Source organism: Lissotriton vulgaris, chromosome 1_1 (genome assembly GCF_964263255.1).
Source record: "Lissotriton vulgaris chromosome 1_1, aLisVul1.2, whole genome shotgun sequence".
NCBI lineage: Eukaryota > Metazoa > Chordata > Amphibia > Caudata > Salamandridae > Lissotriton > Lissotriton vulgaris.
Window position 1 is genome coordinate 1,080,490,147 of NC_141685.1, and position 16,131 is coordinate 1,080,506,277.

Sequence of the window (16,131 nt, forward strand, 5' to 3'; positions counted from 1 at the left end):
ACCACCCGTAGGACTGCTGTCAAGATGACTACATTCCCCACAATCCAGTGTTTTCAACCTGACTCTTCTACAACAACTTCTCATAGACCTTCAAATCACGATCAGATCTTACATGCAGTGCCTGATTAAACCTCTTGGAGGCCCCTAGGCAGTCGAAATTTCAGGCCCCCCTCGCAAATTATCCCTTAATACCCAATGCACCAGATTTTGTTTACAAACTGACAGCTGCAAAAAGATGAGCTCTTAAGAGACAAACTGTTATGTGAATCTGATGTCTCTGGTTTATGTACTTGAAGTTGTTGATGGGTACATTACATTAAAAAAGTACTAGTTCTATAGAGTCTTTAATGTAAAGTTTTTTTCTTTCAAGATCAAATCAATATTATTTTGATCTGTTGTCAAGGGCACCTAAAATGAGTGGGGCCCATTGGCCGGTGCCTACTCTGCCTATTTGGTAATCTGGCACTTCTTACATGGCTGCTTCAAGGGATTACTCTGTCACATACACATTTCCATCACACCTCTATGCTTCTGCTATTTCATCCCAAGTCTTTCCATCATCCTTATCCTGAGGCAGAATCCACTTCCTGGGCTACCCATTTTCAGTCAGCCGCCCGCCAGTACTCACTCCGCCTTCCTGCTTTTGTGGTAGGACCGCCTCCAGGGACTCCTCCAGGAGCGGCGCTTGGCCAGACTATCATCGGGCAAGAAGGCCGCCATGGAACCTTCGATGAGGTCGGGCTGGCCGCACAGTGCATGCTCTGTGGAACAGTAGTACGAGCATTCTCCATAGAAGCAAATATTATTGGCTGTAAACATGAAAAGCAAATGCAGTGGCATGAATATTCCGAAAACACAACATCTCAGCCATTTAACAGTCTCCCCACACTCAGGACGTGATCTAGGGTAGATGGCAGGTAATCATAATCAATGATTTTGCATTGTAGAATGAAGGTGTTAAAGATTTTCATTGTCAGAAGAGAATGCAGTTCCTGCATGGTTAGATTTCTACTTTAAACATTTTAGGAGCACATTAAATCAAGATGTAGTGGAAGGCTTGCAATAAATCAGCAACTGAAGGTCCAGTCAAATGGTCATGACTCTACGGGGCCTCCGAGAATTTGTGCTAGTACTGGCCACTGGCTGCCACCTTTGTGCCTACATCTGATCCTCCTCAGTCTTCAGCCAGTACATATCATTATTTGCCACTGGGTGCCGCTACTGCACTGATGTCTGCTCCTCCCAGTATTTCCCTCAATGCCATACTGTGATTGGACACGGGGTGTCACTGATGAATTGATGTCTGCTCCCACCATAACCTCAGTACACTACTATGACTGAGCACAGAGTGTCACTACTGTGACACTGGGACTGATCTTTGGGAGGCACTGCGAACCAGAATGTGCCCTGTCCAGGACATCAGCCAATTCAATACCGTGATTGACCACTAAGCGTTACTGCTGCACCACAGTCTCTCTCCCAGGACCTCAGCCAATGCCATGCTGTAACTGACCACTGGGGGTCACTTGTAGACCTGTGTCTATCTACTTCTGCTAAGACATCATAGCACTTTCCACCAGGTGGCACACCCTGCCCACGGAAATGACTCATTTGTAAAGACACAGGCAGACGTTGGAGACTTTGTAGGGCTCTACCCTCTCACCTGGGGAGATGTAGAAGGTCTTGGCCAGCCTCCTGTCAGTCGTGATGTCCCTGATCTCCATGGTCATGTTCACCAGGCGTCCAGCGACAGGCGGAATCCTACGGAAGTCTAAGACCCTTCCGGAACAGAAGTTTAGAGAGATATTAGTCATCTTCCAATCAAGTGTAGGTCACCCTCAGTATCAGACCGAGAAGGCTACCCTGGCGCAACCCTGTGGATGTGTGTGGGAAAGAAGTCAAGCACTCAAAAAATCTGGAGGCTGAAGTTCACTCTTGCGCTTTGCCACATTGGTTAAGCTGTGTCGCTGTGTGAGGGAGGACCATTAACGAATGGGGTGGGAGGGCTCTTGGTGCAGTAGAGTAATGGGGCGGAGGTAGGGAGTGAATATGTGGGTGTGTGAAGGAGATCTCTTCGGAGGTGGTCCCATTATTGAAGAATAGGGAGGAGCGTGTGTGTATGTGAGTGACCGTGTGTGCAGGCAAGTGTGAAGGAGCTCTCTCCAGGCTGAGCCCAAAGGTGAGCAGTGTGGAAATGCTGGGTGCTTAGCAGCCTCACGAGAGAGAGGAATCTCAGAGTCTGCACCTAAAATGGGCCAGATGGAAAGCAGTGACTAGCAAAATACCAGAAATACATATATCTTCATACAGACATGTCAACAAGCACCTCAACCCACTATAAAGAGTGAATGCCCAGATGGACTGGGGTTAGAATAGTAAAGTAGTCTAGTCTTATAATAGGTGGGATATAAGTTTGGTTTGATTTAGGAATTTAAAACACGTTGCGGTTTTTGTAAGGATATATTCATGAAAGGTCTGTTTACTGGAAGTATATGTTCTTGAGCCTATGTTTTTATGTCCAAGTAATTCCACTGAAAACCCGGAAATAACAGCCACTGGATTACTCACCTGTCCAGGTGAAAGGCTGCAATCTCCGCGTTGTGCCGTTCGAAGTCAGAGAAGTAGAAGAAATCAGCTGGCGTCTCCTGATCCCTCGTCTGCCTGGAACCCATAAACACAGGGTGAATTCAGGCCTACCTTGGGGACCACATTCAATGAAACCTGACTCCTTACAAAGAGCATTTCTGACCAGAAGCCAGTTAGGAAGGGAATAAGGACTAAGGCTGGAGCCAGGAATCTGGAACCCCATCATAGTAAAGGAAGGTGAGACCTAGGGGAAACAGCCATTCAAACGCAGTCACAACCACGCATGACTGTTACCACGAAACCATTACCACGCATATGCCTTTACCACACATGCCTTTAACACGCATATGCATTTACTACGAATGATAAAGGCTCATACATGGTAATGACTTTGTGGTAAATAATGGCTTTGTGTTAAGTAGAAGTCCAATTTACGCTGTGCAATTTACACACATACACATCATTACCTTTTGAAGAATCCGGTCAGAAGGTTCCAAGAAGATGATCAGCAAGTTCAGTGAATGAAATGGAAGCGAACTGACTGAGTCACGTGACCAGCCACAACCCGTAGCGCGCTCCAATGATACAGGAAGCTGATTAAACACTTCCGGAAAGCATGCCTCAACGTACACGAAGGTGAGGGCGCTAATTTGACATAAAACAGACGACATGACATTTAACAGTTGTGCGTCTGGGCTAGGCTGAAATGCAGTAGCCTGTGCCCCAGGGAATCAGTCAAAACTAGCAAAAAGCCTTAGCAGTCTGAGGGCTCGTGTGGAAAAGTAGAATGCATCAAACTGAAAATGAATGAGCAAACAATCCGCAAAAAAAGAGGCACATAATTAATCCGATGAAACAGTAAATTACGCTGCCTCAAACTGTAGAACAAAAAGCCCCAAATTTTCACACAAATAAGCAGACACTGAATTAATTCGACGTAATCAAATAATGTTCGTTCACATTGACAAGTGCGCATATGCCACGTTTGGCATAACTAAACAGATTGAAGGTGCCTAGTAGATGCTACTGCCTAATTCTTTTACCAGGTTTGCCAAATGGTAATCACATGTATGCCTTTACAAACCATGTTTTTACAATAAAATATTCGTAATAAAGGCATGAGTGGTAAAGGTATATGCGCCGAAAACATTTTCGTACAAAGAGCATGCGTGATAGTGACCCATGCGTTTTATAAATGGCGTTGAAAAAGCATGCGTGGTAATTACATGCGCGGTACCGTCATACAACAGAGACCTAGACATTTCCCTGTAAGGATAGTAGCGCTGGGGACAGAGACCATCACACCCTAGATGCCTAAATGTTATTCCAACTACAATTATCTGACTATCCTAGTGATAATGAAAGTTGCCTGAGTTCCAAAAGGCTTTTTTTTTAGCAGTTTTCATCTACTGGTCTGTTAAATAGTCAACCACACTTTACTTTTGCTTACCAATGAATACAGCTTGGGGTAATAAGTCGGTCAACCTCAACCATTGGTTCCCCTGTGTGAGCAATAGCATTTTCATTGGACGCAATGTAGCCATCCCCACATAAAATAATTGGCTATCTTGGAACAGTTAAAATAAAAATAAATTATGCAATAACCATTTAAAGATAAGAGAGGGAGCGAGAGAGAATGTGAGAGAGAGAGAGTGTGTGTAATCATTCAAAGATGAGTGAGTGAGAGTGTCTGTGTGTGTGTGCACATGTGTTAAAAAGGGTTCCAAAGACAACCGGTAACCAAAGACCCTTTTATGTTGCCCGGCGGTATCGCCTCTATGACCCACCAATATTAATCAATGAAGAAGCAGGCGCTGGAGACTGGAAGGCAGGAAACGAGGATTTTATTCTCTCCGGAGGAGAACACATCAATTCAGACAGCAAGTATCGTCACGAGGTGCTCTAACCACATCTCTGAGGCCTGGCCTCTTATACTAGGGTTTATGACCTTTATTGCACATAACACATTCTCGCAATACTTTAGTACTTGAAAGAACATCCTCGGAATCTCCCCTTCAGACCCGTTCCCACATACATTTACAGTTGGATTCCCCACCCCGGTCACAACAGGTGATGGTTGTCGCACAGCAGGGCATTCCGCCGATTCACGGAATGCATGGGGTTGGTCGGATCTCATGGGGTGGGGGCTTTGATCGATTCGGGGGTCTTTTGATGGGGAGGGGAAGCTTCCTACTGTACGGGGTAATAAACAGTATCCGCAGGGCCAGGTGGCGGCCTGGGAACAGGGAAGACAAACGGGGACACAGGAAAAAGGGGGTTTGCATCAAAAGGGTTTGAGGCCATGAAAGGAATGAGGGGAGGTGTCGCGCTGGGAGCAGGATGGGATTCCGTGGTGAAGCTGCGCTGAAGAGGGGTTTATGACCCAAGGCATGAGAGAGCGGGGGTTGTCAGCGCGCGGGGGAATGCTTGCGAGGTTAAGAGAGAGAGAGAGACGCGCTGGCTATCAGCGAGGGGCAGGGAGGCCATGGTGCTCAAAATGGCTGCCGCTTACGCGCACGAATGGGCTTGGAAAGGGGCAAGATGACGCCGATAATGTTCACCAAGTTTGAGTTAATTTTCCACAGTCCTCCCTTTAACATTTCCAAGACATCTTGCTGGCCTATTTCTTATCTACACCTATATGCAGCGATCATAAGTAAGGGAGAGGGGACTTAGGCGAAAGAACTGTACATAAACATCACATTATAAACATCATATTGAAAAATCTCATCATTTAGTAGGCGGGTTCATCGTTAAGTTGGTTGCAGAAAAAGTCATCGTAATGCAATATCGGACTAGAATTATGTAGCGAGGGCGTTGGGTACAGATCATAGAATAAGAACTGGTAAGTTATCATATAAGTAAGTCCTTTTTGTATACGGCGGGTGCATAGTCAGTCCAATGGTGGTTGGGAGAGAAATGAGATACAGTAAAAATATATATATCAGAGTTCTCGTTGTCCTTTGTCGTCTTCTGTCGGCACTGTTGAGCACCTGGATTACCTATCAACAGAAATGTTCATGTGGATTGAGTCGTTGGGGGTCTGCGGGTAGGGGTGCATTCTGTTTGGTTTTCGTCAGACCTCGTAGGAGGAATGCGTTACGGTTTTGGAGCAGGTGCATCTTCTTCCGTAATGCAGAGCATAGATTTTGCAATGGAAAATGCAATTGTTCCAGAATTGTGAGATCTGTTCGTTTCTTGAGTCTCTGTGGTGGGCATTTCCTGTTGCTTCCATCATCTTCAAGGTGCTTGGTAGTGGGCAGAACCACAGACTTTGTTTATCTTTTCTTCGGGGGCGACCCTTGGTGGAGTTCTAGGTCACCGTTCTGGGATTTTAACATAGTTCGTGGTCTACTTAGTCGGAGCTCCCTCCCTTCTGACGCAGGGAGTACTCTTCTCTGGGTAGCTCAGTGGGATTTGGAGGAACTTGGGAGTTCGGGTGGAAAGGTGCGGGTGTGAACAGTCCTTATGGTAGGTCGGAGGAGGAGGGGATGGAGCAAGGCCAAGTCGGGAACAGATCCGGGGGACGGAGGGTTTGCGACAGGCGGGTCCGTAACCATGTTCAGAGAGCGGGGACTTTTTGGCACACGTTGATCATAGAGCAGGGGCTTCAGGTCAGCCCTTTCCTTAGCTTTGTTTGAAACAGTGCCCCGTCCTGCGACTCCTTACTGCTGTGGTCTCGCCTCGGCCTCCGTCGCTGATGTTCCACAATCCGCAGTCAGGCCGCGTGCTCCCACATCCGGTCTCTTTCCCCTCCGACAGTGATACCCTTAAATGAGTGTTGAAAAGACAGTCTTTAGAGATTTTGCAGAAAAAGGTAATTACATAAATCTATTTTCTCTCCCAACACCGAGCAACTGGGGTAAGCACTCGCTACATTTGAGATTTTTGCGGCTAACGTATAAACAATTGATGATGGATTTGCTGGATTCCTTACAACTTCCTTTTGTTGGCTAATTCTTTGACGCTTTGATGATTATTACGTTCATTTGTCATATGTCTATTATAGTAGATGTCAGTTCTTCTGGCAGAGACCCATTTCCCTAGTACGAGTCTTGCAAGGCTAGGCTGGTCTTCAGGGCCTTGTATTTTACAAAAAGTGCAACGTGCTATTCACCATAGTCTGATAGGCATCCTTCTGAGGGATGAACATAGGCTAAACAAGTCTTCATTACATCAAAACATCTTATTTTCAGCAAGGCTTACAGCAACAAGGTCTTTCGATTTTCGATCTAATTTTTAACTTTGCATACATCTTTCTAACTTTCTATATAAATCCTCGCAACCTGGTTACTACAAAAACTCGGGGGGGGTGGTTTGTGATAATTATTAAACTTATCCTCGGGGAAGGTGGGATCTTATGAAAAACGATTAGGAACACAGCGAATCGGAGCAAGGGGCGTTTTTCAAGTTCTCGTTCAGGGCAGCTGATACCAAACTGGGGGCATTTTGGGTAGATGGGGGTGTCTCGATCATTTCTTACAGCTTGGGGTACGGAGACAATTTTCAATGGGGATGGTCGCATTACCACAGACACATTTTATCATAGAAGCCACTGACAAATAGTTCCCTGAGAGTGGGTCAAATTTAGGGAACCTTAGTCGTCTTACTTGTCCCTTTCCTATCGGCCAATTTAAATTTCATCCATATTTTAGTAGAAAAGGAGAGGTAGTAACGTGGTACCGATACAATTTTATTTAGGACAAATTTGTGCAAATACTTGTGGTATTTGGGGCCAATCAGGAGGTGCACCAGGTTCGCCAATTAGGTGACAGTTGCTAGGAAGAGGGAAAGTGTGGAGGGGTGGAAGAGTGAGTGAGAGAGAGAGAGAGAGAGAGAGAGAGAGAGAGTAAGAGAGAGAGAGAGAGAGAGAGAGAGAGAGAGAGAGAGAGAGAGAGAGACAGACAATAGGCCAAACAGTACACGTGTGACATGGGGAATGACCGTGTATTGTTTGGGCTATTCAGTGCGTTACCTAACGTTTAGACGTTTCGGGTCTGTGTTAGGATGTAGAAAGCATGCAGTTTTGGGACAGAAGAGCATTAGATCAGGTAAAAAGGTCGTGCATTGGGTAGAGCGTCCTTGTTGTGCCGTTTTGCAGCGCTAGTCCGTCTTCATGCATCGGGCGTGACGTGGTTCCAGATCCCTTATGATACTCTAATCGGGATTCTAATGTAACCTGCAGAGGGAAAAAGGGGGAAAAAGGGGAGGTAGGGGGACAACATTCGAACACATCAAATGTATGGGCACGAAAGTCCTTTACTTACCACATACTCGTACTTATCTCTTCGGGATATAATCCCTTAGGGTTTTGGTTTCCTAAAGTCATGGGGGCAGGCAATGTGATAGGTGGTTCATGGGGAGGTTCGAGGATGGCATTAAGGATCGTGTGTAGTGAAAACGCTAAAAAGAGGAATCAGAGGTGCCTAGCGTGAGGTACCCGGTTTTGTAGATGTATCCGGCCATCGGGATCCCTAAATCATTCCCAAAGCTGTGATGTTCTAAGGCATATCAGTTCTTCGTTCAACCCTGTACCTTAGTACCTTCGACCACCATATCTTTATAACATTTTATCAATCACACCGTTTTACTTTACCCATTCTCAGAAGTCGAGGTCCTTTTTCATACGTCAGTTCCTGAGCTTAGTCGCATATCTTAGAGGCAGCGTATCATACCTTTGATTCGACCATCAATCCGGGGCCGGACAACCTTTTTCTCGGATAACCTTAAAAAAAGAGCAGAATGGTTGCGCACAGAAAAACCCTCCCACCGATACCCGCATTTACAAAAGTATGCGATGCCTATCCATAGCTTTTTAAGACCTTTATTTGTAGAATTATTCAGTACGTAAAATGTGAGAGCGCAATTCATATTTTGGCCTGACATGTCGTCGATGGAAGCACATACAGTAGGGGGTTATTTTGTAGCACAAGAACATGTAAAAAAGGTCTAATTAATTATTTGCAAGTAACCAAAAACATTTCATTGCGTGACGAAGGAATCAGGGGCATTTCAGTTAATAAATGGAAACACAGTCAAGCTCATCGTAATCACATTTCCTAGATGTAAACCGCGGGTGTGCATCATAAGCGACGTTATGTATCGGTTACAACAAATATCAAAAATAAATTGTTCATTGAAATCAACATTTTACGGAACCCTTCTTAAATGTTCGCCAAGTGAACCCTCCTCCCTTAAACATCGAGTGCGCAATGGTTCGTATATATATATATATCTTGGTACATCAATTTTCATTAGCTAAGGAACACCACGAGGCATCCGTTAGTTTCCATTGATACCAGCGCCATTTTGGGCGAGGCCGGTTTAGTCCGGAAGTAGCATCAGGGGCAAAATATCCCCGACAATTGGCGGTTGGACCAGAGTCCCTTTCGGCAGTTCAAAAGAAAACTGTGCTAACAGAGGGGCTGGTGGTGTGGACCGTCAATCAAGAGAGGGAGGGGGTAGAGTCTCTCTTACCGGGTCATGTTGATGTTCAGCCGGAACTTGCTCGAGTTCGTTAGCCCATAATGTTCCTGGGTGGTTCAGACGGAAGCTGATGCAGACACGAGAGCACCGCCATCTTGTTGCTGTGCCGTGGTTATTTCATTTGAGATCAATGCAACTGTTCCTCACCGGAAGCCTGAAGGGGCCGAGGGCTCTTGGGACTTTGGTAGAATCTTCAAAGTCGAGGGGATGTTTGTCGATGGTGGGGGCTTGCGCCCAGGTGGGCAAGTGCCCGAGTTGCAATTTCGGACAAAGTTACTCCAGCGGCCTAGACCCGCCTTTCGAGGGCCCAGACGCCATTTTGAGACCCTGTGGCAGCCACCTTTGCCGTATCCATCAGGAGTGGAAGAAAACTTCTTGTGATGGCGAAAGACAGAGCATCATGCTGCTGGAGCAGGACATTTTGGTTCGGGGCGCCAGGGTGCAGCAGTGGAGCCTTCATCTGGGGAGGTGAGGGAGGCTCGCCCGTGCCGTCTCCCTCTCCCGGCGCATCCTACACCGTCCCTTGGAATCAGGGGCGCACATGATGACCACCCTACACCCCTGATTCCGACTCTTGGGGGACCACTGTACGTCCGGTGCTCCGTAAATATGCCCGTCGGACATTGTATGTCCTGTACTGAGAAAGTATACCAGCCGGGTCTTGTATGTCCTGTGCTGAGAAAATATACCAGTCGGGCATTATGTGTCCTGTGCAGCGTAGGTATATGGCCGTCGCCCGGCTGGAGGACATCGGCGCCGGACCAGGGCAGGGAAGCCTCCTACCTGTGGAGGTGGAAGAGGCTCGTCCGCGTCGCCTCTTCCTCCCTGCCCACCCTGCATCCGTTCGATGGAGGAATTCGTGATGGCCGGACCAGGAGATACGAGGGAGGGGGTCATTTGCATCCGCCCCCTCCCTACTCGCGGCCCGGGGGACGCCATCCCTGGAAGGGTAGTATGGGAAGACCATTTCATTGCCTGCTGTGTGGAGTCTCCAGTACCTTCTCGCCAGCGATCTCTTTTTGGCCCATGGTTGCTGGCAGGCCCCGCCCCACACGTGCTATGTGTTTCGGATGGGCGGGACCATCGAACTGTTACATTGGAAGACTTCCGGAGTGAGCATAATATGTTTTGTATTTTTCCTATTAGTAAAGTTTGTTTTTTAGAGAGTTCTACTAGTTATTCTATTTACTGTTGGTTGTGTGTTTTACCGTAATTAAATCCTAAGTTATATAATAGACGCTTGGCTTTCTTGAGTCTTTTCTCTAACGGGGGGTTGTTTACACTGACCTGCAGTTGTGTTTGTTTTTCAGAGTGGGGGAGCAACAGAGAGCAATCAGTCCCAGAACTCTAACATGTCATTAAAATTGGTCTGACGAAATCTGTGCCACCGAGCATAATCAAACGTGGTGGTTCTATCTGTCCTGTCCATACTAGTCTGATTGGTTTTTATTTCGTGCCTTTTCCCTTTCTGTCGGCCTGTCCTTTCTGTCGACCCTCCATTCTTACCTATGCTCTGCAAAGTCGGACATTGGGCTTTCCAGTGTCCAAGACATTTACAGAAAGCACATTGGTTTTGTTTTACATCTGTTCGTCCTGTGCATAGTGTCGGGGGATTACCTTCGGGTCGTTGTGTTCCGGGGTTGGCTTGTCGGCACATCCCTTTACACCGTTCGCTTTTCATGTCTACTCCTCGGGACTGTGCCATCGCTGGCCCTTCCCTTTGCCTACTAGACGTTTGGAGGGTTGTCCGTCGTGTCCCTTCACCTTTTCTAAATTCGTCGCCTTCCCTTCGTCGTGCAGCTTCTTTGCGCCACATACCGAGACTATCGAGCATAATAGGTGTTGTTTCATTCCTACGAAGGGCTATTTCTACCGTTTCTATTTTGTCAAGATCAAAGGATCCTCTCAGTGGCCACTGTCTTTCTCGATCCTTTTTCGTATATTTATGCCACAGCTCACTGTAGGCTATAGCGATTAATCCATGCTTCATGAACATGTCCTTATTAGGGGTGCCTTCCAGCGGAGCCGGATGGTTCATCTCTAATAAGCGGTCCGGGTTAAACAGGCTACTAACCAGTGGGGAGAAGACAGGCATGACGGATCACAATGGGATAATAGTCAGCACTACCTATCTTATCACTGCGCGCAAAGACTAGACAGAATATTTCTATTCTACGTTGTTTGCACGTAGTGAATACCTCATGAACCAATTCTGAGCAATCAATGTTAGGTCAAAAATAAAAAATCAATATGGTCAATGGGGAGAATAAGTAGGCTCGCAAAGGTTCGCGTCACCTACCCTTTCACTATCTGTAAAGAGGGGACCTATTTTTCCCTGTTTGCAGACAGAGAATCTCCAGAAAACAATCTATAACAGTTAATCAATGGGGGGAAGGGGCAATTGTTCAGTGGGGGAGAAAGATAGGTCCGACGGGTGCGTACCTATCCTTCGCTGTTTATAAAGGGAGAGCCTGTTGTTTCTCCGTTTGTAGACAGTGAATCTCCAATAAATTAACAAAAAGTAATACTAGTATTTTCTCAACAATTATCAATCACTTTCAATTATCTATCACTTTCGCAATTCGTCGTGTTTACACGACCTTACCCGGACCGCATGGACAGTTTCTCGTCTTCCGAATCCAGCGCCCGATCGTCCTCTTCTCTTCGTACTTCTCGTGGCACTCCTGATGGTTCCCAGTCAGGACCGCAGATCACTCGAGAGAGGTCTGTTCGGAACCAGTGAAGTTCGGATGATCGGCTGTCAGACGAGGGTCTATCGGACAGGGTACCTTCCGATCGTTGCAGTCGTTCACTCTGTCGTCGGGACCTCTCCCACTGGATCCACGAGTCGCTGATGGGCCCCACGTTTGGGACGCCAATTGTTAAAAAGGGTTCCAAAGACAACCGGTAACCAAAGACCCTTTTATGTTGCCCGGCGGTATCGCCTCTATGACCCACCAATATTAATCAATGAAGAAGCAGGCGCTGGAGACTGGAAGGCAGGAAACGAGGATTTTATTCTCTCCGGAGGAGAACACATCAATTCAGACAGCAAGTATCGTCACGAGGTGCTCTAACCACATCTCTGAGGCCTGGCCTCTTATACTAGGGTTTATGACCTTTATTGCACATAACACATTCTCGCAATACTTTAGTACTTGAAAGAACATCCTCGGAATCTCCCCTTCAGACCCGTTCCCACATACATTTACAGTTGGATTCCCCACCCCGGTCACAACAGGTGATGGTTGTCGCACAGCAGGGCATTCCGCCGATTCACGGAATGCATGGGGTTGGTCGGATCTCATGGGGTGGGGGCTTTGATCGATTCGGGGGTCTTTTGATGGGGAGGGGAAGCTTCCTACTGTACGGGGTAATAAACAGTATCCGCAGGGCCAGGTGGCGGCCTGGGAACAGGGAAGACAAACGGGGACACAGGAAAAAGGGGGTTTGCATCAAAAGGGTTTGAGGCCATGAAAGGAATGAGGGGAGGTGTCGCGCTGGGAGCAGGATGGGATTCCGTGGTGAAGCTGCGCTGAAGAGGGGTTTATGACCCAAGGCATGAGAGAGCGGGGGTTGTCAGCGCGCGGGGGAATGCTTGCGAGGTTAAGAGAGAGAGAGAGACGCGCTGGCTATCAGCGAGGGGCAGGGAGGCCATGGTGCTCAAAATGGCTGCCGCTTACGCGCACGAATGGGCTTGGAAAGGGGCAAGATGACGCCGATAATGTTCACCAAGTTTGAGTTAATTTTCCACACATGAGCACATGTGACCTCATGCACTGGCAACCATCTTAGAATGGTTTTGTGATTGGTAAAACGAAAATCATTCCAAGATGGCTCCTTTTCTGTGTGTGCGTATATGCAACCAGCCATCTTTGAATGTTTTTCAATACTTTACCATTCCAAGATGATCCAAGTATTTTCAATGCGTCAGTCATTTTTTAACATTGAACGCAGTTCAACTATTTCAAAAACAGATACCACCCATCTCTGAATGCTTTACCAAAAAAAACTGAAATACTTTATTGTTAACCAATGGTTGCCTTTGTTGGCAGTGCAAGCATTGTCCAAGCCAATGCCAAATAATAAGACTTTGCTAATGCTTATTGTGATCTGGGGGTAACTGAAGAGATCGACTAATTCTTTTTATGAAACTTTGGCAGAAAGCATTAAGAACACACAATGCTTATTGCAGTAGTTATTTCTGGCCTGTCAGAGGGCATAGTGGTTGATGTACGGGACAAAATTATAGTTTGATTCTGTAATCTCTCTGCCATCCTGGTCCTTCTACTCACTTCATTGGCTTGAAGAGGGCTTGACCATAGTTGGGGAATGTCATCACCAGTTTGAGCTGGGTTCCTCCTTGCTTCTGGACTGAAAAAGAGGGAAGAGCTAGGTTAGAAATCTGGTGGGTCAAAAGGGGAAGAGTTGGCTACAGAGGTATTGGCTCGAGAGAGACAGAGGAGGTGAGAAAGGTGGTGAGAGACAGATGTAGTTGAAGAAGACTTATTCAAGATGGTTCCTAAGTGTGAGATTTTCTACTCCCTGATAACAGTTTCAAAATTCACCAGTATGTTGACAATACACAACTCTATTTGAAAGTCTATTCCGCTTTAGACATTCAACACCTAAAACACTGCCTCCTCTTCACACGGAACTGGATGTCCAGCACACACCTGAAGCACAGCCAGGCACAATAGAATTCATAGATGTTGCCTTGAGAGCTTTGAACTCCATCTTTCAACCAGAGCCAAGTCTCTTGGTTTCACCCTCTAAACCAGTCTCACTCTTAAGGAATATTACTCTGAGAAGCAAAGATGGCTTGGTACCAGCTTGCTCTATTGAAGACAGTGAAAATGTTCCTTTCAGAACGTGACTTCAGAACTGCTGTTCAAGCTCATTGGACTCTAATATCTGGATGGTGGAAATGCCCTGCTCCATGGCCCCCCCAGACCCTGAATGGACACCCCTCAGGGGAATCTTACATGTTGCAGCATGTCTGACCCGTGACCTGTGGAAATAGGATCACATCCCCCTTGTGACACTAGATGGAACTCCACTACTTCCCCTTGCCAGCCTGCACCATCTTCAAAATCAACTGTATCATTTACAAAGCCACCACGGCCTGAACTTCCACCTACCTGGCTGGCAAGTTCAGCATCTCTGGTGGTCCTCTGCACATCCACATCAAAGACACCATCAGACTGGAGACAAAGGAGTGCGGAAAAAGAAAAAGCACTGGCAAAGCCAATAGGTTTCGCATATGCAAGCTTTATTGGCTTTGTCAATGTTTTTTAGACCTGTTCCACAGAGGCATGGGCTACTTTACAATAGGGCTTAACGCAAGCAAAAAAAGCAGTATGACGTTGACAGCGTTATAGTGCTTTTTTTTCTTTAAGCCTTGTTGAACAGCAACCTGTGCAGCTGTGCAATAATTCTAAAAACAAATTAAACAAAACCAAATAACCCCCCATCTGCATAAGCTATTTGGCTTTGTTTAATGTTTTTTTGTGATAGAGGGGAGGCACGGTTGGAAGGGGTAAGGGGAATCATGGGGGAACAGCAGCACAACAGACATTGGGAGGAGGGTGTTAGGGCTAGTAATACGAGGGAGATATAGGGGAGGAGGGTGGTGTGGGGGAGGGGGGAGGGGGCAGTAACCCAACGAAGGGCAGGGGAGTGCAGGAAGGTAAGCAGCGCAAGAGAGGTGTGGGGGCGGAGGAAGCAGCGACACAACGTTAGAGGGGAGGGAGCAGAGGGACGAGCAACATGAGGGAAGTGTGGGGGAGCAGGGAGGGAGCAGCAACACAACAGAGGGCGAGGGTAATGCAGAGGGCAGGCAACTCAAGGGAGGTGTAGGGGAGGTGGGAATAGCAATACAATGCAGGGCAGGAGGATGGTGGGGTGAAGGGCAAGAGCATGGTGGGTGTGAGGAAAGAGGGCCTGAAGACTCTTAGAGAGTGCATGTAAGATAAAGTTTGTTTTAATGTACCTGCAGGAGCCTGCGGCTAGTCGAAGGACACTGGCTGCTGACAGGAAGCGGTACATGGTCTATGCTCTAGCGCACGGAAGCCACAGGAGGAAGTAGGAGGTGAGCCGAAGGCAGTGACCAATAAGAAGCAAGGAAACCAGAGCGATGATGAAGCAAACCAAGGTGAATAATTGAAAGTAATGGGTGGGCTCTAAGACTGTTTTAAGCTTTTCTTGTAACAAAAGATTTTGCCAACAGTGCATGTGCTGTCTTAGGCGAAACCTCAAACAGAAGGCAACAGGCCTTTTCCATCTATGAACCTAGAACATTGAACAACAATCTCCTATCCATTATAACACCCCCAACCATGCATTAATTCAGGAAAGTGTTGAAGAGTCAACTCTTCAAAGAATGCTACATCATGATGCATTAAAAGTCCACAAATCAGCTACCTTGCCCATAACTTGTTTACTGTATGCTTGATTTGACCATGTACAGCACTCCTCTTGCTTTGGCTAGAGTCACATTATACAAATATGAGATTTATAGATCCATGCCAGATTTTCAAGATATCCACATTAGATAATTTTACAGACTGAGGGGCAGATTTATGATAACTGGCGCATCCCCAGGGATGCGCCAGTTATTTTGCGCCGCTGCTCCGCCACCCATGGTGCGCCGCATTTACAATGCGGCGCACCATGGGGCAAAAACGGCACAGATGCGTGACGCATCTGTGCCGTAAAGGTGGCGCATTGCTGGAGTTGAGTCGCAAGCGCGACGCAGCTCCAGCAAGGCTCGGGGGTGCCCCATCTTTACAATGCTGCGTCAAGACCTACACCTGCTTCAAGCAGGCGCAAGGTTTTGACACCGCATTGGCCTGAAAGTGACTGAGTGCAATCTTATAGATTTCACTCAGCCACTTTTGCGAGGCGCACCTGCCCCGGAACGCCCACCCTGCGCCGGAACGCCCACAAGTGGCGCAGGGCTTTACAACGTGACGCATCTGCCTAGATGCGTCACGTTGTAAATGGGTCGTAGGGATGCGCCACGTTTACGCCACAGTTGCGTGACGCAAACGTGGCGCA

The 16,131-nt window shown here is 47.1% G+C and overlaps 1 protein-coding gene across 1 annotated transcript in view; it reads right to left on the reverse strand.

Moving 5' to 3' along the window:
- Positions 1–16,131, reverse strand: part of LOC147748613 (extracellular serine/threonine protein kinase FAM20C-like) — a 76,065-nt gene that overhangs the window by 50,768 nt on the left and 9,166 nt on the right. Inside the window, exons 3-6 of the mRNA XM_086963389.1 lie at positions 13,368–13,446; positions 2,569–2,661; positions 1,664–1,779; positions 629–809 (exon numbers count right to left, since the gene is read on the reverse strand). Coding sequence (XP_086819515.1) covers positions 629–809; positions 1,664–1,779; positions 2,569–2,661; positions 13,368–13,446 — 469 coding nt within the window. The remainder of the gene's footprint in view (positions 1–628; positions 810–1,663; positions 1,780–2,568; positions 2,662–13,367; positions 13,447–16,131) is intronic.